This window comes from Lottia gigantea (genome assembly GCF_000327385.1).
Source record: "Lottia gigantea unplaced genomic scaffold LOTGIsca_10, whole genome shotgun sequence".
NCBI classification, from domain to species: Eukaryota; Metazoa; Mollusca; class Gastropoda; family Lottiidae; genus Lottia; species Lottia gigantea.
Window position 1 is genome coordinate 460,765 of NW_008706747.1, and position 22,273 is coordinate 483,037.

Consider the following 22,273-nt stretch of genomic DNA (forward strand, 5'->3'; position numbering starts at 1 on the left):
GAGTTCCCTCTAAAGCTATTTTAATTTCTATCGACGTTTCTTCTATGTATACCAATATCGATAACACTACTGGTTTAACGGCAGTTCGTAAAGCTTTTAATAGAAACCCAGATCCAAACAGACCCGACGATGCAATTCTACAGCTTTTAGAGATTTGTCTTAGTCGAAACGATTTCACATTTAATGGTAAAACATATTTACAAACTTCAGGGACAGCAATGGGCAAACGATTCGCCCCTTCGTACGCAAACCTTTTCATGGCAGAGTGGGAACGTGAGGTGTTGCCCCTCTGTCCACTTGACGCACTTTTTTACGGACGCTTTTTGGATGACATTTTTATGGTTTGGACTTATTCTATCGAACAGTTTTGGGAATTCTTTGAAATTCTCAACAACCACCATCCTTCTATCAAACTAACCGCAAACGTGAGTGACAAAAGCATAGACTTTCTCGATACCACAGTCTTTAAGGGAGATTCCATAGCAGAAACAAATAAACTGGATATTAAAGTGTATTTCAAAGAAACTGATACTCATCAACTCTTGCACAAGAGCTCCTTTCACCCAAAACATACCTTTTCTGGTATAATTAAGTCACAAGTTTTACGATTTCATCGAATTTGTACAAGATCTTCTGATTTCAACCAAGCCTGTACGATTGTTTTCTGAAGGGCGTGGGTACTCTAAACGATTTTTACGAAACATTAAAAATTCCACCTTAGCACAGATAGCAGCTAAAAACAGACTTTATGCCGAAGTACCTCCAGGTTTAAGAAGTGCTCCATGTTTGTCCAGTAGATGCAAAACATGTCCCTTTATATCAGAAACTCATTATTTTGTAAGCAACTCTACGAATAAAAGGTACCCGATCCAGGAACATCTAACATGTGAACATTCGAATGTAATATATTTAATTTCATGCAAGAAATGTCCCAAACAATATGTAGGAGAAACTAAGAATAATTTACGAACTCGCTTTAATGCTCATAGGTCAGACATCAAATTAAAGAAAGACAAGCCTGTTTCTAATCATTTCAACCTCGACGACCATTCAATAGACGATCTCACCCTAATCCCAATTGAGCGTATAGAAATTGACTTGCCCGAAGATGAAACTACCAAATTCCGTCAATCTAGGGAGGCCCATTGGATTGAGACATTGAATACAGCAAGACCTATAGGACTAAATATTCATCATAATGTAGGCATAGCACCCTTTGTTGTCCCGTTTAATACAACCAGCAATCGAGCAAGCAAGATAGTTCATGCCCACAATAAGAGCCTTCAAGAGAAATTCCCCCATGCCTATAAGCAGAAAATGATAGTTGCATATTCAAAAAATAAGAACTTAAATGATAATATTGTTCATAGTAAACTAAAAACAATCAGTACATAACAGATACTATACTTCTCGCCCATCGGGCGAGTTATTTTTTCTAATTTCAGATCAGAATAAGAACAGAAGAAAACCCAATATCAAGACCCTTAATCCTAATTTCTAAATAAAGTGTCTGCTCCACCCTAGGCCTGTACATTTGGAAGAATGAAACCCTCCCTTCCCCGAAATGTAATAGTTAGAGACAAGTACTATTCTTGAGAACAAACTGTAATAGAGAGAGACAAGTACTATCCTTGAGAACAAACTCTAATAGAGAGAGACAGTGCGTTCCTAGAGAACAAACTGTAATAGAAAGACAGTGCGTTCCTAGAGAACAAACTGTAATAGAAAGACAGTGCGTTCCTAGAGAACAAACTGTAATAGAAAGACAGTGCGTTCCTAGAGAACAAACTGTAATAGAGAGAGACAGTGCGTTCCTAGAGAACAAACTGTAATAGAAAGACAGTGCGTTCCTAGAGAACAAAGTGTAATAGAGAGAGACAGTACGTTCCTAGAGAACAAAGTGTAATAGAGAGAGACAGTACGTTCCTAGAGAACAAAGTGTAATAGAGAGAGACAGTGCGTTCCTAGAGAACAAACTGTAATAGAGAGAGACAGTGCGTTCCTAGAGAACAAAGTGTAATAGAGAGAGACAGTACGTTCCTAGAGAACAAAGTGTAATAGAGAGAGACAGTACGTTCCTAGAGAACAAACTGTAATAGTTAGAGACAAGTACTATCCTTGAGAACAAACTGTAATAGAAAGACAGTGCGTTCCTAGAGAACAAGCTGTAATAGAGAAAGACAGTACGCTCCTTGTGAACAAACTGTAATAGAGAGAGACAGTACGTTCCTTGTGAACAAACTGGAATAGAGAGAGACAGTACTATCCTAGAGAATAAACTGTAACAGAGAGAGACAGTGCGTTCCTAGATAACAAACTGTAATAGAGAGAGACAGTACTATCCTAGAGAACAAACTGTAATAGAGAGAGACAGTACTATCCTAGACAACAAGCTGGAATAGAGAGAGACAGTACTATCCTAGAGGACAAACTGTAATAGAGAGAGACAGTGCGTTCCTAGAGAACAAGCTGGAATAGAGAGAGACAGTACTATCCTAGAGAACAAGCTGGAATAGAGAGAGACAGTACTATCCTAGACAACAAACTGTAATAGAGAGAGACAGTACTATCCTAGACAACAAACTGTAATAGAGAGAGACAGTACTATCCTAGACAACAAATTGTAATAGAGAGAGACAGTACGTTCCTTGAGAACAAACTGGAATAGAGAAAGACAGTACGTTTTATATTTTCGATTACGTTTTTTTTCAAATTATCATCTATTGGCTACAAAATACTCAACGTAGGCGTAATGTGTGATGAAAAAAAATAATAACTGTTAACACTTACCATATATTTCAGCTTCACATAATTCAAAATAATGGTTTACTTGACCACGTCTAATATTACTGATATTAACATAACGACCAGTTAAAGTTCTACTACATTTTATTGGGTATACAGCAGGAGGGTTTGAATTACCAGTATGATGAAAACATAAATCATCATCAATATGAACAGAAAATCCTTTAAAATATGATAAATCTGAAATGTCAAGAAAGATATAGAATGCTCTCTCAACCAATAGGGACCCAAATTGAGGTATAACTATTGTAACATTGAAAAAATTATGTTTATCGTAACATTACAGTATATAATAACAATATAATACAAACTTATTAAGTGGAATATTTTTAATTTAACGTGATTAGAGAGTCCAGAATGAAGAATACATGGAGAATGGAATCCCCGGCAGTTTCCGTCAAGCTGAATCAGTCTCGGTTATTGTTGCGGAACTTTCTCGGTAGACGGTTTGTTACTTTCCGTTTATTTTATAGAACACTTACAGGCAACATTGGTAAACGTCTTTAGAAACCCTATAGAATATTGTTGTTTTAAATCTATAAACCACCACGCCCATGGTGAATAAGCATTGTCACTACATGGGTATCTATTTCTATTGGTATCATTATGTCCATCTACTACCAGTTGAGGGCCATATTTACCCCGATTATTTAAATATATTTTAGTTTGTTTGACAGACGTAGAATCTAAAGCTATATTTTCTGAAATTAAAAATTGTTCATCAGAAAATCAGAACTATAAAAAATAACCAAAAAAACTTAAAGGGAAAGTTGCGCCATTTGGGAGGATAGGGAGGGGGTGATTTGAGTGTTGAATATATGCATAGACAGTGCGTTCCTAGAGAACAAACTGTAATAGAAAGACAGTGCGTTCCTAGAGAACAAACTGTAATAGAAAGACAGTGCGTTCCTAGAGAACAAACTGTAATAGAGAGAGACAGTGCGTTCCTAGAGAACAAACTGTAATAGAGAGAGACAGTACGTTCCTTGAGAACAAACTGTAATAGAGAGAGACAGTGCGTTCCTAGAGAACAAACTGTAATAGTTAGAGACAAGTACTATCCTTGAGAACAAACTGTAATAGAAAGACAGTGCGTTCCTAGAGAACAAACTGTAATAGAAAGACAGTGCGTTCCTAGAGAACAAACTGTAATAGAAAGACAGTGCGTTCCTAGAGAACAAACTGTAATAGAGAGAGACAGTGCGTTCCTAGAGAACAAACTGTAATAGAGATTACAAAAAATTACCAAAAAAACTTAAAGGGAAAGTTGCGCCATTTGGGAGGATAGGGAGGGGGTGATTTGAGTGTTGAATATATGCATATAGTCTACAGAAGTACTAGAAAGACTTTAAAATCAAAATTTTACTGAGCATTTCTATTTATGTCCTTTCTGTATATCACGACGAGTATATGACGCCATTTTAACATTCAAACGTAGATAAATCTGAACGCACATGGATTTGAAGGCTCAAATTTCTACGGTGAGCTGTGAATTGAATCCTGATTGGATATAGTTTTAAAAAATCCCGTTTCAGGTACGATTGGTTAAATAAAAATAGCACATCTGTCCCATTAAACTCATGTGTCAATTTTGCGAAATGTGACACCCCTATTCCGAGTGTCCACCTTGGTAATACTGCTAGTATTTTAAAATAAAATAATTGTTCATGAGTGTAAGTTAAAGACAGAATAATTTGTTCTCATACCTTGTTGACAAGAAGGTCCTCTCCAGCCTCTTGAACATCCACTACTACACCCACCAGTTTTAATATTGCATCTTTCATTATCTAAACAATGGCAGGTATAATAATTATTGAATCCAAATTTATAACCTGAAAATAATAAACGTTGCCAAAAGAACAGATTGACACCTAGATCAAGTACATCCATCCTACGAGGTTTTTGTTTTCATTGTCTTTGTTTACAAATACTCGTAGTCCTGAACGACCAGCCTCTGATATTTAATTTACCAGAATCTTGTGATCACATGAAAATATTGACATAGTTCCGGTTAATAATGGTCACCATTCATTGCCGTGATATATTGCAGAGTGATAAGCGTAACTTTCACAGTAGGCCGTTTAGCATGGTTTCAGAAGGAGAACATAACTCTCATTCCCACAGATAGTGTTCATGGGGCAGATGGCTTTAAAGTTTCAAATGCAATGAGGGATAAAGTAGTGAAAAGGAAAGGAAAGGATTAGAAATTTACGTCCTACTTTTTCTGCACCTTACAGCAACATAGTGTTCCATCTAAAACGCATGTACATGTGTATTTTAAACAAATTGTACATCTAAATAAATATTGTGTAGATTTTCTTTTTTTTCTTCCATTCATTGTGTTGGGCTACCACGGCCCGCCGTTGCGGAAAGGTTACACAGGCCTGTTCTAACGCGTTGACTGCTTTTATCCTACACGCTTTTACCACGCTTATGGCGACCTTGACACGCTCTGAGCCATTTTCCGTTTGCAATCAGATAGCAATCAGTGAAATCACTATAAAGCAATTACTTTATGAAATATTTGAATGCACATACGTCATTACAAGATTGTATTTAACATCCTTCAAAGATTTCATTTAGAAAACCCAGTCATAAAAATCGAGATTTAGAACGTGTCAGGGTCGCATGCATTATGCTAGAGTTTTTACGAGCAATTTTAGACGGACGAAAATGGTTGATGCGAATATAGCTCCTCATTTCACTTGGGTGTATAAAATTTCTTTTTTAATTGCGATTACGGTATCTCCGGAAGGCATTCACTCTCACCGGAACACATGATTGTCAAATCGCACATATTGTACATGTAACTACCAGAAAATTTTGGGTCTTGAAAATCGATGTAACCTGGTTTTTCAGACCCGATGTTTCACTAAAAGTCCCCCAATATTCGTAAAAGTATATTTTTCAGCACTTTTTTATTTTGCGAAAAAGTGCCAAAAAGCCCAGATTTTCATAGAGAAAACAGAACCATCAGAACTTCCAAAGTAAAAGAGATAAGAAATCGGGGTTCGTGGCATTGCAAATCTAACATTTTCAAAATACAAATCATGTAAATTTCATCATCTTATCTGACTATCGTCTTCATTAGCCCACACGGTGCAGAAAAGTTCATTTCATTTCTCAACTGACTAAATTTTTCTTACCATTCCCTATTGCATAACATGTTATAATCAGATGGGAAGAAACCCAGTAAACTCATTGCTAAGTAGTGGCCTTTGCAGTCTGTTGATAGTCTTGACAATATCTAAATCAATATTATGTAAAGGAATGCATGTACTTACTATGTATATGTATTATTAGTCCCACAAATATGCAACCTAATATTAGGGACGCCATATTCGATTGAATAGAAAAGGGGTGCAGCACAAGACCTAAGTATAATTTGAATCAAATCAACCAACTGGAAAGTAAACTATACCTGAACTTAAATTTAGCCCCCCCCATCATTTGGTGAATGGTGACTTTAATAAACATAGCCTCTCCCAACGGATTTGATGTTGTAATCTCGAAGCCTTCTAAGTACACATACATTTCTTTAGTTTAAGAATAAAAAGGAAAATTTATTATAAACAATAATAATCAGACAGTTTGCTTGATTTTATTCTTGCAAATTCGAAAAGCCATCTTCAATTTAATTTCTCTCGATTATTAAGCGAGGATTTGGTTTGTTATGCACTAACTGGTTTTAGATCTAATCTACTTTGTAAAGATTGTCATTTATATTAGGCTATTGTTATCCGAATATGCATCTATAATTTTCTGCTAATCGACATGATTTAAACAACATTTATTCACAATTTTGCAAATGCTACAGATGTATAGCCTTGATAAACAATGGTTTCAGAAACAACAAATTCATTTAAAGGTATACATGACCAAAAAATGAAATTTTAAAATTTCTATAACCCAATAAATCCATAATATTAAATAAATAATTCATTCACCTAATTAATTTGAAACCATGCTAAGAAGCCTGTTGCAATGGATATTTAGTTTAAAGATGGTTTTCCTTATTTTTTAGTGTCAAACTATTTGATTAATTGGTGTTTCTAATGAATTATCATGTATTCTTAATCATATCATTATGTTCTTATTGCATATAATAAAGAGTTTTAACCAATCGTAAATGTCCATTTATGTACAGTCTGGATAAACAAAAAAAAAGACTTTTTGACCTTTCTTGATCGGTCGCTCATTGGAATTCTGCTGGTAATTCTCTTCTAATTTAGCTAATTATGAATTGATAATGGACATGTGAGACAAACTGGTATTAGAACACCTCTACTTTCTATTCATATAAGTATTAGCATTTTCAATTTCATAAATGAAGATGAGGGAACCCATCTTTAATGGATATATCGTCTAATAGAGATCCTATTCTTTAGTAGGTAAGTCTAACTGATGAATATATAAACTTATTGACCAAGTCTGAAACTTTACATTTTATGTCTATTTTATAAGATAGTCAAAACTGTCAAGGACTATTACGAATTATACAAATGGAAAGTAGATGTTAATGCATTTATATGATTAGAATAATCATTCAAATGTTGTTAATATACAGTTATCATCTGAAGCTCTTTTAAATTGCATACAAATAAAATTAACTGGGATAGGAAGTGTGTTCTGTACCGGTGAAATGGAATATGTTTGTTTTCATCAGAGCCCCATTGCGACCCTATGACCCTACTGCGATCGTGGCTATTGAGTTTGCCAGGCATATTATTGGGATGTATAAGGCATTGTCGGGAATATCTGAGGAAAAATTAAATTCTGAAGATAATAAATACAAGTCTGTACGAAATAAGGATTTTCCGGCACTTTTTCACAGGAAACCAAAGTGCTAAGATTTCAGTTATATGCACATTGCTACTAGTGAGTCAATATGTCTTTTTAAGGTTTCGACTCAGTGTTTACCGGTGAGTCCATCGAAGTTCATCAAAGTCCGAAATCATAAACAAAATATTACTTTATTAACCAGGGAAATGTTACATCGCAAATTTAATCATAAAAGATATGAACGAAAAAATGCCAAAACAGATCATTTTCCCGTTTCTTTGTGGCCCTTTGGATTTTCGTATTCATTGGAATTATCTGTCTCTTCTTTAAGTTTTTCAGTCATTGAAACACCAGAAAGTGTATTATAATAAACAGATGGAGGTTGGTTCGCAGTATTTTCATATTGACTCTGCTGACCTAGAAATAAAAAGTCAGAAAAACTGATGCAACGACTGAAATTTACTTCATTCATCTGGGGGATACAGAAATCGTAAACAAACATTCGGCCCACGGATCACATTGAACTATTTCGATATTTGTAGTATAATTTTATATCCATTCGTGGTTAATCGTTGAATACTTTTTTCGAGTGAACTGTGACTGAGTTATTTCTGGGAGGAAAAGATTTGGAAGAACTTTTTTCGGTAAGGAATGTTCTCACTGGGGTTGAGAAGCACTGCATTAGACTGATACCACTCACCTAGTGTTGTATATTCTGATGCAGGACTTGGTACATGAATTGCTCTGTCATATTCACTGAAATGAACAAACTTTGTATAAGGTTACAGTTATAAGGAAAAAGTACAGGAAGTTGCAAACGATATGCGGTGTCCATTGCAGTGTCCCGAAGGACTATCTATACTGTTGGAAGCAGACACGTATCGACACGGATTGCTCAACGCTGTTAAAAGCATTCGGCAATCCTCGGCAGTTTCCGTTAGGCTGAATTTGTCTCAATAATGAATGGTCAATTTCGTTGTGTCTTCTTGGGCGAGACTCTTTACTTCCGGCATTTCACAATTATTTGTCAAGTGATAGTAATATTGCGACCTGAATATAGTCCCTTGCTTTACAGCTCTCAGAGGATAATTCAAAATTTCCGCATTAAACATTTTATTACAATTTTGAATCCATATCCTACGAAAGTTTTGTTTTTATTGTGTTTGTTTACAATTATTCGTAGTCCTGAACGACTAGCCTATGATATTTGATTTACCAAAATCACGTGATCACTTGGCAATATTCACATAGTGTATGTAAACAATGTCTGTCATTCATTATTATATGTTGCAACGCGCTAGCAGAACTTTCAAGGTAGACCATTTTTGCCACAAACAGACAATATTATTTAACAATGGTAGATTTCTGAGGCCAAGATGCCTCAATGAGCATCAATATCTTAGCCTGAAACTTTTTGTTACATACCTAGATCCATTTTCGTTTTCAGTTGTGCCTAAAATATAAACACAATAAGTGAAAATGAAAAAGTCAAAAAGGTAGATGTGTAAATGAGTCCAATAGACAACCTTTATTATTCGTTATTCAAGATTCAAAATCACGTGTCTGCTGAAAGGGACAACGCTTTTATTATTGAGTTGTATACTAGTATACACTTATGTGGCTTCAACTTTTACACTGGCCTTGGTATCCATTATGCATTTTGGTTGTTCTTGCATCCAAGAACATTTTCTGTTTTAAGAATTAGTGAATACAGTTACCTAAAGTATCATAGACAGAAGCTGGTGTTGGTGTTGGTGTTGGAACTGTACTGTCATAAACGTTTTGTTCACTAAAATAAAATATGACATATTAAATAGTCGTACAAGAGTAACGAGGAAACAGGTAGCGTCTTTTTTTTTTTTTTTTTTTTTTTTGCAAATTCTGACACTGGGTGTTCTCGTCACTCGTGTAAATACCATACAATTCAAATTGGTCATTATTTGACAAAAATAAATCCACAGTGGATAGGGACCAAAGACTGCTAAGACTGGAATGTACCTATTTCAGCCCTTTACGTAGTTTTAAATAAACTGGGTTACTCACCAACTTTCACTTTGTTTGGAAGCTGAATAATAAAAGATTTACTTACTATTAACCTTAGAATGGCCCTGTCTATGGGAGAGGCAAATTTTGACGGAGAATACACATGGTGAAGTAAAAACACTAAATGTGCGCATTCGGACCTACAGACCTTGCCATACATGTAAATGAAATGAAATAAAATATATGGAGTTTTACGTCCTACTATTCTGCACCATTTGGGCTAATGAAGAATTGGCTTTACATGTAAGGCACAAATCAGCGACAGATCTATTGAGCTCATATGTTATACAGTCTTAATGAAACTTAAATGTTTGAAGAGTGACCTCAAAAGGGTTTGAAAAAAGTTTTACGTGCATCAGGGACACTGATAAAATCGATTTTCATTTTGCAGTCAGACGGGTGTGGTTTTTGCCATTCCACTAAAACTAAGCGTTTTATGATGTCAATATCGTAAAAGCTGCTGATAATACCGAAGGCCTTTGTGATAATGATATCACAAAACGCTTTGATTGAATCAATTTCCAGGAGGAAAACTGGAATGGTGCAAATGGATCCTATCAATGCCCATGATACTCATAAAAAGTTTGGAAAACTGCTCTGCAATTCCCTTTAGGGCATTTCCGTTGCTTCAGCCATCGCATGGAGTGACCGCGGTGTTTAGACAATTTGCCGAACTATGTCACCTGGGTTTGTATCAGTAAAGTGGACGATAGAATCCAAAGCTCACCTCTGTATTTTCTACATTTGATAAAAACAAAAATTCCGACTATCAGTAAAGCTACTGCTAGGACAGCTACAATAACTGCTTCAGTTACATTTATATCACTGTCCTCTGAAATAAGACAATATCACAGCAAAATCTATTTAAAACCGCTTTTACCCCCAACATATCAGCGAAGTCTCGACATAGTGTAGTTAATCTGAATAAATGAATGACTGACAAGAAAGTTCTGTAGCTTTAGTATGAAAATGGGGACACATATAGCTTCTATTTGCACATTTTTGATTTCCCGCCTCTGCAATGTCAGAAGACCTGGTCCAAGCCATGGCGTCAATATAGCTTAAATTTTATTAGTGACACGTCAGAGGTATCCTAAGAGACCTCTTGACCAGAGAAGTATCTTTATTATGTCCCCCCTTTCACTTAGTTTATACTAGACAAGTATACAAGGTACAACGGTTACCAATGTTTGGGCGTCAGGATACGAAAAAACATGTAATAATCCATCTAGGGTACTAATACATGAAGAAAGCATTCAGCTTAAATTGCTAATAGGTTTCTATTCGATAGTGAAGTAACAATGTTTGTGCAAGGTTGTCGAGTTGAATACATACATTACATAACGAAACACAATTTTATGGTATACTAATCCTTAGTTCTTTTGTACACAACGTTTCAACAATCTACATCGACATCATCACAATAAAACAAAGGAGTAGTATGCCATACAATTGTGTTCGGTTATTAAATGTTATATAAATTTTGATACATACCGCCGTTTACATCATCAGCTATGGCCAGTTGAAAAGAAGCTAAGGAACATCCGTTTTGATTACAGATTTGACTACTATAAAATTCTTGATCAGTTACAATAACTGATTTTATAGTCAGTATAGTTTTAATACCAGGTAGTTTAATATTATTATTATAAGGATGACTGATTGTGGACGGTTCTTCTCCGATTGTTACTCTGTCGACTGTTTCTAGTATCTGACCAGCCCGGTACCATGAAACGTTTACGAAACGATTCAAAATATTGTTTTCCAAATATGTAACAGTGAATGTACTATTATCTCCCGTTTGAAGTTCACCTTTAAGCGTTGGTTCATAAAGGTGTGGTGCTATGGAAAAAGGAAAAAGAAAAAATAATTTTCACAAGGATAATAGCTTGGATTCACGAGGATGAATTCTACAGACCAACTGGTCTTAGCTAATCTATTATGGAGCATGGCACATGGTTGGTTGACTATTTCAATGACCTAGAACATTTGTTGCATAACAATTTCGTCAGATCATGGATGGCAAGCGGCGTATAGCACAGAAAGGAAACATAACATCTGCTTTTTCAATCGAGTGCTTAAGCTGTATGCATTACTTATCTAAATGACTTACCTTGCTGAGGTATAAAATTATAAACGACTTTCTGAACAGTTCCACCATCATTAACAGAACAGGAATAAATTCCACCATTATTTTGACTATTAGTCATGTTTAAACCATAAACTGTATCACTGATATAATAACCTTCTATTTCTCTCACTAATTCATTATCTATAGAATGTTTCCAAGGTAGAAATTTCATATCACTATTTTGTTCAGCTTTATAGAGGCAAACTAGTTGTTGACCATTCATAAAGAGTCGTGGCTGTCCTGAAAATAACGAGAGTTTTGTCTTCAAATATTACTTGTCTTTGGAAAGAAATAATATTTTTTTATAATTTCCACAATTTGATAACTTCGAGAAGATCTTTTGTAACATCTTCTCAGTGTCAAGCTAGAACTAGAACGTCTACCTTAACAGGAATAACATTTCTTGTATCACGGAATGCAGTGATTTGACTGGTTTGTACTCCAGCGAATCAGATGAATATTTTGTATATTGTCCCTTTAAAGGGATTGTAAGGAGGTTTGCTTACACATACCTCAGACATATTTCCCTAAAAACGTTACTTGTCAGCCCGAGGTTTTTTTCGGTCGCTGTCCGACAAGCTAATATTTGTCTTTTCTCTTTCTAGTAACTGTTTCGTAACATTTTCAATAGATTAACCCTTACAACCTACCTGTGAAAACTGTCAAAGTAAAGTTATTGGAGAAATGAGAATCCTGCCGATTTTGACATCTCCAAACACTACCATCATCCAAATCATTTAAAGATTTAATAGTTAATTCATGTTTGACGCCACAATGTTCAAATGTATAACGTTCCGGGTCTGTTGAAATGTTGCATGCATCAGATTTCACGATTGTATATTGATTTTCTGACCATCCTATGTATATGTTGTTTCTATACCAGTTGATTCCTACGCTAGAGGTATTACAAGTCAGTGTGAATTCCTGACCAATCTGTGGTTCACTATCAGATTCTAAAAGGACTAAAATAAATAAAATGAAACACATGAGCTAGTAGGGTAATACCATTGTCCTAGCAAAGTTTTCCTCGTTGCACACTACATAGCGTTCACTTATTCATGGGGAAAATCAAGTGTAGAAAGGTATATTAATGAACGGCAAAAGTTTTCTTAATACAATACAAGATTACTATACAAACACTGGATACCTGTCTTGATCGAATATAAAACATCTGATACCAAATGAGGTTATTCGATTATATTCAATACGGCGTCTTCGACCTGTTGAGACTAATTCTCAGGGCCATTTCCCATTCAAGCTGCTTTAGAAACAGAGGTTTGAACTATCACTCATTGGGACATATTTCTATCCCGTTTGTTAATTGGAAGAAAAAAATATTTATTTAAGAATTATTTTCTGAGAAGATATTGCTTTAAAAAATCATATACTTACTTGACTGGACTAATATTCTAGTACAACTGAAAAGAGTAAGGAGGTAAAATCCCAGGTATCGTTTTTTAGCCATCTTGGAAATGATGGAGTTGAAAGGATTTTTACTTCCTCAATCGTGATGAAAACCTGTCCTACGCGCCATGCACTGAAAATCCTATACAATTAAATAAGATATTTGATAGGGTTTTTTGAATAGACCTATTTGACTACTTGTAATTTTCTGTTGTGTATATTTATAAAACCTATACATCAAAAGTTGAAATTGCAGAGATATAGAAAAGACATCTTAATGTAGACTTTATATTTAACCATATAAGTTAACAATTATTAAAATTTCATGTCGCAATTGTAATGTACTATAATTAAAATAAAACCAAACTTTCTTTATTAGCTTTAATTATTATTTAATGTAGCCACTGCATTAACCCTAACAAACGGACTACCGTGATGGTTACTCCACGATGTCGTGCACACACTCTCGCTACGATACGATGGCGTATATTATGAGGGCGTGTATGACACGACAACACATGCGGTCGTGGGCGCGCAGGGTTTTGAGCCTCACACTACAGGGCTTTCGCCACGATTATGTACGCTACGATATGCCAATACATCGTAGAGCAAATATGTTGAATCGTATCGAAGGCTATCGTGCGACTCATCCCCTTATACTACACGCAATCGTAATCAATTGACAAAAATGGATTCCTCGACTCTTGCATTCCGTTTCTTTGCTTGCCTTTTCGTTCGTGCACAGATAATCAAATACCCCGCATGCAAGAACCAAGACTGCCCCCTCTGCCCCTAAAACTTAAAGTTTACTAAATAGAATCTAACTAGTATCAAGAGCAGTCCAATCATACAACATTCAATACCACTTAAATCAGTGCTTCTCAACCTCAATGAGATCATTCCTCCTCGGAAGAGTTTTTGCATATCTATTCCCCCTTAAAATAAATCAGTCATTTAGAAAGGTATTTCACTCGAACAGTGTATTCAACGATTCCAATTCCTCCTCTGTTGAGAAGCACTGACTTAAACTACCTCAAATTCAGGTGGGCTGCTTGTGATACCATTTGAATGAAACACAAATATCTTTTTTCGACTATACAGATCCATAAAATATCACAGATGTTCTCAAATTTAACTCCGTTACTGACAGAAATTCACAGTACAGACAGAATGCATTTCATTTACTGCTTTAACAACACAGTCTGTGCTGTGAACTTGTACCAAATGCTTTTTAATTAAAGCTGCAATATCTAGATGTATCTAGAAAGGTTTTACTCATGGTTTATTGTTTCAAAATATTTCTTATTACGGTCGGTTGTACATAAAGATAGTCATCAAGGAATTGCATCAAATTCCAATTTACTTTTTGCTTTGAAATTTGTCTGTAAGTGTGGATATGTGTAGAAAATAATATCAATGAATATAGTGAGGTCATAACCATCCGATATGCAGATGACAAAAATACTTGAAAATTATGAATATCTTTCTTTGAGATAAAAAAAAAATACTCTACATGGATAAACAAAGTTTGCAACTATTTAAAGAGAAAAACACTTTGGAGTGGGTATATTTTCATACCAAATCTTCATATAGATCTTGTTAAAGTTTGTACCAATAGCGAACTGTTAGTTGTATCAGCCGTGTGGTTTACTTGTACCAGATGGTTTACTTGTATCGTTTTGGACGGCCCTGGATCTCTATAGCATGTTTATAGTCAGCAACAGCTTCTTCTCTCTTGCCAAGTTTACCACGAACATCAGCACGACGTTTCAATGTCAGAGCATCATCTGGTACCAATTCTAGAGCTGCAAATGAAACAGCATGTTTTTTTAATTCATCCCAAAAATATTCTTTCAAACAGACAGTGGCGTTGACTCACTGGTTGAAGGGGTCGAGTTAAGGCCACACAATTGTCTAGGGAGGCTCACAAACAATTCTTTCTTCTAATTTTAATGATAAGAAATTGGAAAGTGGGGGAGGGACAACTTCACAAGCTATTATGAACTTCATACTTAAACCTTGACTGCAATGGTCACCTGTGTTGTATCATGGAAGTTTGTAAACGAAGCGATTTGATTGGATTGTACGCTAGCGAATACAGCCAATCAGAGGCCTGATACAAAGTCTGTGAACACAAAGCCATAATCTTTAAGACTCTAAGGGAGTCTCTGATTCCCCGTATTCGATACAATACAATCAAATCATTGCATTCTGTGATACAAAAATAGTGGCTATGGCAGTCAAGGTATAAGAACGCAGTTCGTAATGTGAAGATGGGGAAAGTGACTCAATATATCATCTTTGAACAAACCTTTTGTATAATCTTTTTCAGCTTTGTCGTATTGTTGTAATGATGTATATAAATTACCACGGTTAAAATACATATGAGCTGAATGAGGACTGAGTTTGATTGCTGCCTTAAAATCGCTTAATGCACCTTGAGCATCTCTTAATAATACCTAGAATGATAAACAAATTTAAAACATCATTTTTAGAAATTTGACTAGTAGGTCACGTTTCATGAACTTCATTTGGTTAAGAATTTTCAAAATATTTCAAAATACTTGTGTAATCTCTATTTGCATTATAATTTTGACAAACTTTGATATACATATTTGATATAAAAATATACCCTGGCCTACACTGCTACTCCATATATAATTGAAAACTTTTAGTCACAAGCACTTCAAGCATACTTACTTTGGTTATAGCTCTATTTAAGAATGCTGATTCATCTTTGTTATTAAATTCAACAGCCTTGTTATAGTTATCCAATGCCTGAATCAAATAAGTAGAAAATTTAAAGATGACAAAACTGAGAATTACTAATATCTTATATCCTTCAGATGGTAGAAGGATAAAACTCTGTATCCATTGGATTTGCTTAATGAAATTAAATCTCAAAAAGGACTTTGATTTTGAGACACATCTATATTCCAAGGATGAAGGCTCGTCTATATTTTCTTGTTCTTTTTTTTAATCTGTTATACAGTTATTTAATATATTTAAAACTGAATGTGTGCAAAGTATTCAAAGAAGATTAGAGTTTTTTATACTGGAGGGTAAGAAGTGGTGCGCCTTATATGCCTGCGCACAATTACACAGTACCTAACAATATGCTTTTTATCAGTTTCTTACCTGTTTGAAATGCCTTGTATGGAAGTTAACATTACCCATATTAAAATAAGCCAGTGAATAGGTCTTATCTAATTTTATAGCAGCTTGGTAATCTCTCATAGCATTGATACTGTCATTCATAAACTGAAACATAAAACATAACATTGATACTGTCATTCATAAACTGAAAAATATAACATAACATTGATACTGTCATTCATAAACTGAAAAATAAAGCATTGCATTGATACTGTCATTCATAAACTGAAACATAAAACATAACATTGATACTGTCATTCATAAACTGAAACATAAAACATAACATTGATACTGTCATTCATAAACTGAAACATAAAACATAACATTGATACTGTCATTCATAAACTGAAAAATAAAGCATCGCATTGATACTGTCATTCATAAAACGGAACATAAAACATAACATTGATACTGTCATTCATAAAACGGAACATAAAACATAACATTGATACTGTCATTCATAAACTGAAAAATAAAGCATCGCATTGATACTGTCATTCATAAACTGAAACATAAAACATAACATTGATACTGTCATTCATAAACTGAAACATAAAACATAACATTGATACTGTCATTCATAAACTGAAAAATATAACATAACATTGATACTGTCATTCATAACTGAAACATAAAACATATCATCGATACTGTCTTTCATAAACTGAAACATAAAAAAGTGTTGATACTGTCATTCATGAACTGAAACACAAAATACCGCATTGATACTGTCATTCATAAAACGGAACATAAAATACAGCATTGATACTGTCATTCATAAAACGGAATATACAGCATTGATACTGTCATTCATAAAACGGAACATAAAACATAACATTGATACTGTCATTCATAACTGAAACATAAAACATATCATCGATACTGTCTTTCATAAACTGAAACATAAAAAAGTGTTGATACTGTCATTCATGAACTGAAACACAAAATACCGCATTGATACTGTCATTCATAAAACGGAACATAAAATACAGCATTGATACTGTCATTCATAAAACGGAACATAAAATACAGCATTGATACTGTCATTCATAAAACAGAACATAAAATACAGCATTGATACTTTCATTCATAAAACGGAACATAAAATACAGCATTGATACTGTCATTCATAAAACGGAACATAGAATACAGCATTGATACCGTCATTCATAAACTGAAACATATAACATAGCACTGGTACTGTCATTCATAAAACGGAACATAAAACATAGCATTGATACTTTCATTCATAAAACAGAACATAAAATACAGCATTGATACTTTCATTCATAAAACGGAACATAAAATACAGCATTGATACTGTCATTCATAAAACGGAACATAGAATACAGCATTGATACCGTCATTCATAAACTGAAACATATAACATAGCACTGGTACTGTCATTCATAAAACGGAACATAAAACATAGCATTGATACTGTCATTCATAAAACGGAACATAGAATACAGCATTGATACCGTCATTCATAAACTGAAACATATAACATAGCACTGGTACTGTCATTCATAAAACGGAACATAAAACACAGCATTGATACTGTCATTCATAAAACGGAACATAAAACATAGCATTGACATTGTCATTCTTAAAACGGAACATAAAATACAGCATTGATACTTTCATTCATAAAACAGAACATAAAATACAGCATTGATACCGTCATTCATAAACTGAAACATATAACATAGCACTGGTACTGTCATTCATAAAACGGAACATAAAATACAGCATTGATACTGTCATTCATAAACTGAAACACAAAACTTAGCATCGACACTGTCATTCCTAAACTGAAACATAAAAAAAGTGTTGATACTGTCATTCATGAACTGAAACACAAAACTTAGCATTGATACTGTCATTCTTAAAACGGAACATAAAATACAGCATTGATACTTTCATTCATAAAACGGAAAATAAAATACAGCATTGATACTGTCATTCTTAAAACGGAAAATAAAATACAGCATTGATACTGTCATTCTTAAAACGGAACATAAAATACAGCATTGATACTGTCATTCTTAAAACGGAAAATAAAATACAGCATTGATACTTTCATTCATAAAACAGAACATAAAATACAGCATTGATACTGTCATTCATAAAACGGAATATAAAATACAGCATTGATACTGTCATTCATAAAACGGAACATTAAATACAGCATTGATACTGTCATTCATAAAACGGAACATAAAACATAACATTGATACTGTCATTCATAAACTGAAAAATATAACATAACATTGATACTGTCATTCATTACTGCAACATAAAACATAAAATTGATACTGTCTTTCATAAACTTGAACATAAAACTTAACATTTATACTGTCATTCATAAATTGAAACATACAACATAACATTGATACTGTCATTCATAAACTGAAACATACAACTGAACATTGATACTGTCATTCATAAACTGAAACATAAAACACAGCATTGATACCGTCATTCATAAAACGGAATATAAAATACAGCATTGATACTTTCATTCATAAAACGGAATATAAAATACAGCATTGATACCGTCATTGTTAAAACGGAACATAAAATACAACATTGATACTTTCATTCATAAAACAGAACATAAAATACAGCATTGATACTTTCATTCATAAAATGGAACATAAAATACAGCATTGATACTTTCATTCATAAAACAGAACATAAAATACAGCATTGATACTGTCATTCATAAAACGGAACAGAAAATATAGCATTGATACTGTCATTCATAAAACGGAACATAAAATACAGCATTGATACTGTCATTCATAACTGAAACATAAAACATAAAATTGATACTGTCTTTCATAAACTTGAACATAAAACTTAACATTGATACTGTCATTCATAAACTGAAACATACAACTTAACATTGATACTGTCATTCATAAACTGAACATAAAATATAACACATATATAATTTTGAAACATAAAACGTAACATAGCATTAATACTGTCATTGACAAACTTGAAACATAACTGAACATAAAACATCGCATTACATAAAACACATCATTAATACTGTCATTCTATTTCTGTTTCTCTATAAATTACTAGATCAACCATGGATAATACTTCGAATTAGCAAATGCTTAATGTACTGAGGCATAGTTTTTCTTTATAGTATTAATGTTCAGTTCTCACCTGTTGTATGACACCTCTATTAGTTAACAATTCAGCTGTAGGTTGAACTTTAATACTAGCAGTAATATCTTGACTAGCACCAAACATATTACTCATCTGTAGATTAACTATAGCTCGTCCTTCTAATGCTGGTTTATAAGCTGAAAATATCCAAGCGTTACTTTGAAGATATAACCTTGATATCAAAGAATAAGGAAATTCGAAGAAATGAAATGAATGGAGGTTTACACCCCACTTTTCTGGATCTGATTGGGCAATACAAACCAGAGAGCCAGACTTTTTCCAAACCTGTCTGGGAATCATGCTCAGGCTTTAACATGGGGCCTCAGTGTATTGTCTTATCTATTCCTTTTTTAAATAAGAAAATACAAGAGCTTAGGCAAAAATTTGTAAGGTCTCAGCTCTTAAAGAGCTTCACGAAGAGCTTATTTCTTTTCAAGAGATTATTTAAATTCAGGATTTATATTGCTGTGTAGACCAAACTTGATCAGAAAAAATTGCAAAATACTGTCTGATAAGAAGTGTGAGACTAATCAAATGTGCTGCAAACTTGACTTCGAATAGCTATAGCACAGTGACTACATTTGTGCAGCTATGTTGGACAAATGGTAGTCATGGTTCTATTCTCCATTGGCGTGTAAAAGTCTGGTGATCTTGAATAAGTCATCTTCACTTATAATTCCAGTCAACCCAGCTGTAAATGTGTATGAAAAATCCCAGAAAGATCAATGCCAAGGGGTTTGGCCAATGATCATCTGATAGAACTGAACCTTGTGAACCTAATTTGTTATCCTTGTAACACAGTTGTTTCTTTCTGTCTTTCTTGTGCCAGAAAAAGATTGTGCAACCATGTAATTTTCCTAAAGGTTAATAATACTTACTTGGCTTGACTTCAATAGCTGATGTAAACTGTTCCCAGGCTTGCATCAAATGACCTTCAACTTGTAAAGTGTAGGCTAAATTCACCCTGGCTGGCAGACACATTGGATCTAGTCTTAACGCTCTTTGATAATCACGTCTAAAAAATACAAAACAATTATGACAAACTTGGCCTGCAGTGAACTGCCGGTAGATAGTTTCTAGAATCTTCCTTACTATGCCAGGAAATGCATTTGAAATAGCTTACAAAACAATATGAGTGAAATAGCGGATATTTATGCACCGCCTCTACTATCCCAAACCTCATATAAGGGACTGAGGTAATAAATATTTTTGATGTCGAAAATTTTTCCAAATGGCCAAACAACACACTTCTACAAACAATTTGTTTTGTAAATATAAACACAAGAGCGAAGGCTAAATATTACATGAGTAGCATTATAATAAGCTAAATTTAACAGGTTTTTACTAAGTCAAGGGCAATAACTCAAAAACAGTTCACCCAAAATTAACCAAATTAGAACCGACCCAGATCTTATCAATCCATACATGTCATTCATAAAATAAAAACTCTAGCCCATTTCGCGTTTACAAGAAATGTTCACAGACGGACAGGGGCAGTATTATACATAAAATAAATGTGTTACCTTGCGAAGTCCAATCCATCAGCATGACCATAATCCATATAAACATTACCTCTAGAAATTAGTCCATCCAAGAAGAATGGTTTTAATTTGAGACAATCAGTAAATGTTTGTACAGCTTCTTGTAGTCTTCCAAGTCTGAAACAAAACAGAAATCTTCTCTGCAGGGTTCAACATTATGAATGTGAACCTTGAGTTTCCAGGGTGGCACTCTATTGGTTAGTTCTGAGCATGTTCTGCCTATTTCAATTCTAGATTACCTCAAAAGGCATGGAGCTGTACTTGTCACATTCATAATACTCCACCATTTTGAATTCTGTCAACACTTCTACTTTCAGTTCATTTTGTGAATCCTGGATGTGCAGAACTCACCAATCGATTGCCCCAATTATGAGGTTGTATTTCAATACCAAATCAATATTATTACCGAATCCCAAAGGATTAGCAAGATGACACACCCAGTATAATAGTATGATCCATCTGATAGACCTTAGTTACTAGCTGGAGAATATTCTGTTCAAACATACTGATGTGTGGGAAAGCAATAAAAATTATACTACTATTAATGGCTAGGTTAAAAACCATGGATAAGGACACATCTCTTTTTCCTTACAAAGTATGTGAAGTATATCCCTTATCGATTGTTGACAGATTTCGTATATAGGCTTTTCATTTGTAGTTAGTAAGCTTAATGATCAAAAATGGACTAGGGGATTTATTACAGCTCTTGTTGTTATGCAGCTTGCCTGCACAAGTCCATTTATGTTAAATCTTATTATATGTTTTAAAGAATGGTCAAAGTTAGACTACCAACAACTACCTAGTTTGTGATATCAGCATCTGCTGGAAGCGAATGTTAACTTGTCATCTACCAACCAATTAGTATGATTACTATACTTATTAAGTTGATAAAAAAAATATATGAATAGCTGCAAGTTGTGTTCCTCCAAAAAGTAAAAAAAATATCTCAACATACTTATGATAACAGAGACCAAGTGTATGATGTATTCTGTGGTCTAGTGGACTGAGTTTAGCCGACATTTGAAAATCATACACAGCATTATCATAATCCTTTCGTTCAAAATATAACAATCCACGATTAATAAACACCTGAAATTATAATCATCAAAAAATCCTTAAATGTAAGTTAAGTTTTTCTTACTTTAATGTCCATGTACCCAATGTTTATCTAAGACTAAGTAGTATTTGGTAGTTGTGTTTCACTTCCTACCAAAATGCTTGGCAA

The 22,273-nt window shown here is 34.1% G+C and overlaps 3 protein-coding genes across 3 annotated transcripts in view; all 3 read right to left on the minus strand.

The window, feature by feature from the left end:
- Positions 1-1,657: 1,657 nt before the first annotated feature.
- LOTGIDRAFT_98330 (hypothetical protein) lies at positions 1,658-3,991 on the minus strand (the record flags this gene model as incomplete). Its single annotated transcript, XM_009046042.1, has 2 exons — positions 1,658-1,788; positions 3,877-3,991. Coding segments are annotated over 2 exons (246 nt in total), but the record flags the coding sequence as incomplete, so codon positions are not given.
- Positions 3,992-7,761: 3,770 nt separating this feature from the next.
- LOTGIDRAFT_229901 (hypothetical protein) lies at positions 7,762-13,226 on the minus strand (the record flags this gene model as incomplete). Its single annotated transcript, XM_009046043.1, has 10 exons — positions 7,762-8,004; positions 8,288-8,343; positions 9,013-9,040; positions 9,306-9,376; positions 9,631-9,652; positions 10,358-10,462; positions 11,125-11,472; positions 11,744-12,001; positions 12,412-12,723; positions 13,154-13,226. 10 exons carry the CDS (start codon positions 13,224-13,226, stop codon positions 7,850-7,852), a joined length of 1,428 nt encoding a protein of 475 aa, XP_009044291.1. The 3' UTR covers positions 7,762-7,849.
- A 1,604-nt stretch (positions 13,227-14,830) lies between these two features.
- The window catches only part of LOTGIDRAFT_156007 (hypothetical protein), a gene marked incomplete at both ends in the record, with an annotated part of 9,527 nt that continues 2,084 nt past the window's right edge, over positions 14,831-22,273 (minus strand). Inside the window, 8 exons of the mRNA XM_009046044.1 lie at positions 14,831-14,970; positions 15,477-15,624; positions 15,866-15,943; positions 16,304-16,426; positions 19,505-19,644; positions 20,386-20,522; positions 21,031-21,165; positions 22,004-22,137. Coding sequence (XP_009044292.1) covers positions 14,831-14,970; positions 15,477-15,624; positions 15,866-15,943; positions 16,304-16,426; positions 19,505-19,644; positions 20,386-20,522; positions 21,031-21,165; positions 22,004-22,137 — 1,035 coding nt within the window. The remainder of the gene's footprint in view (positions 14,971-15,476; positions 15,625-15,865; positions 15,944-16,303; positions 16,427-19,504; positions 19,645-20,385; positions 20,523-21,030; positions 21,166-22,003; positions 22,138-22,273) is intronic.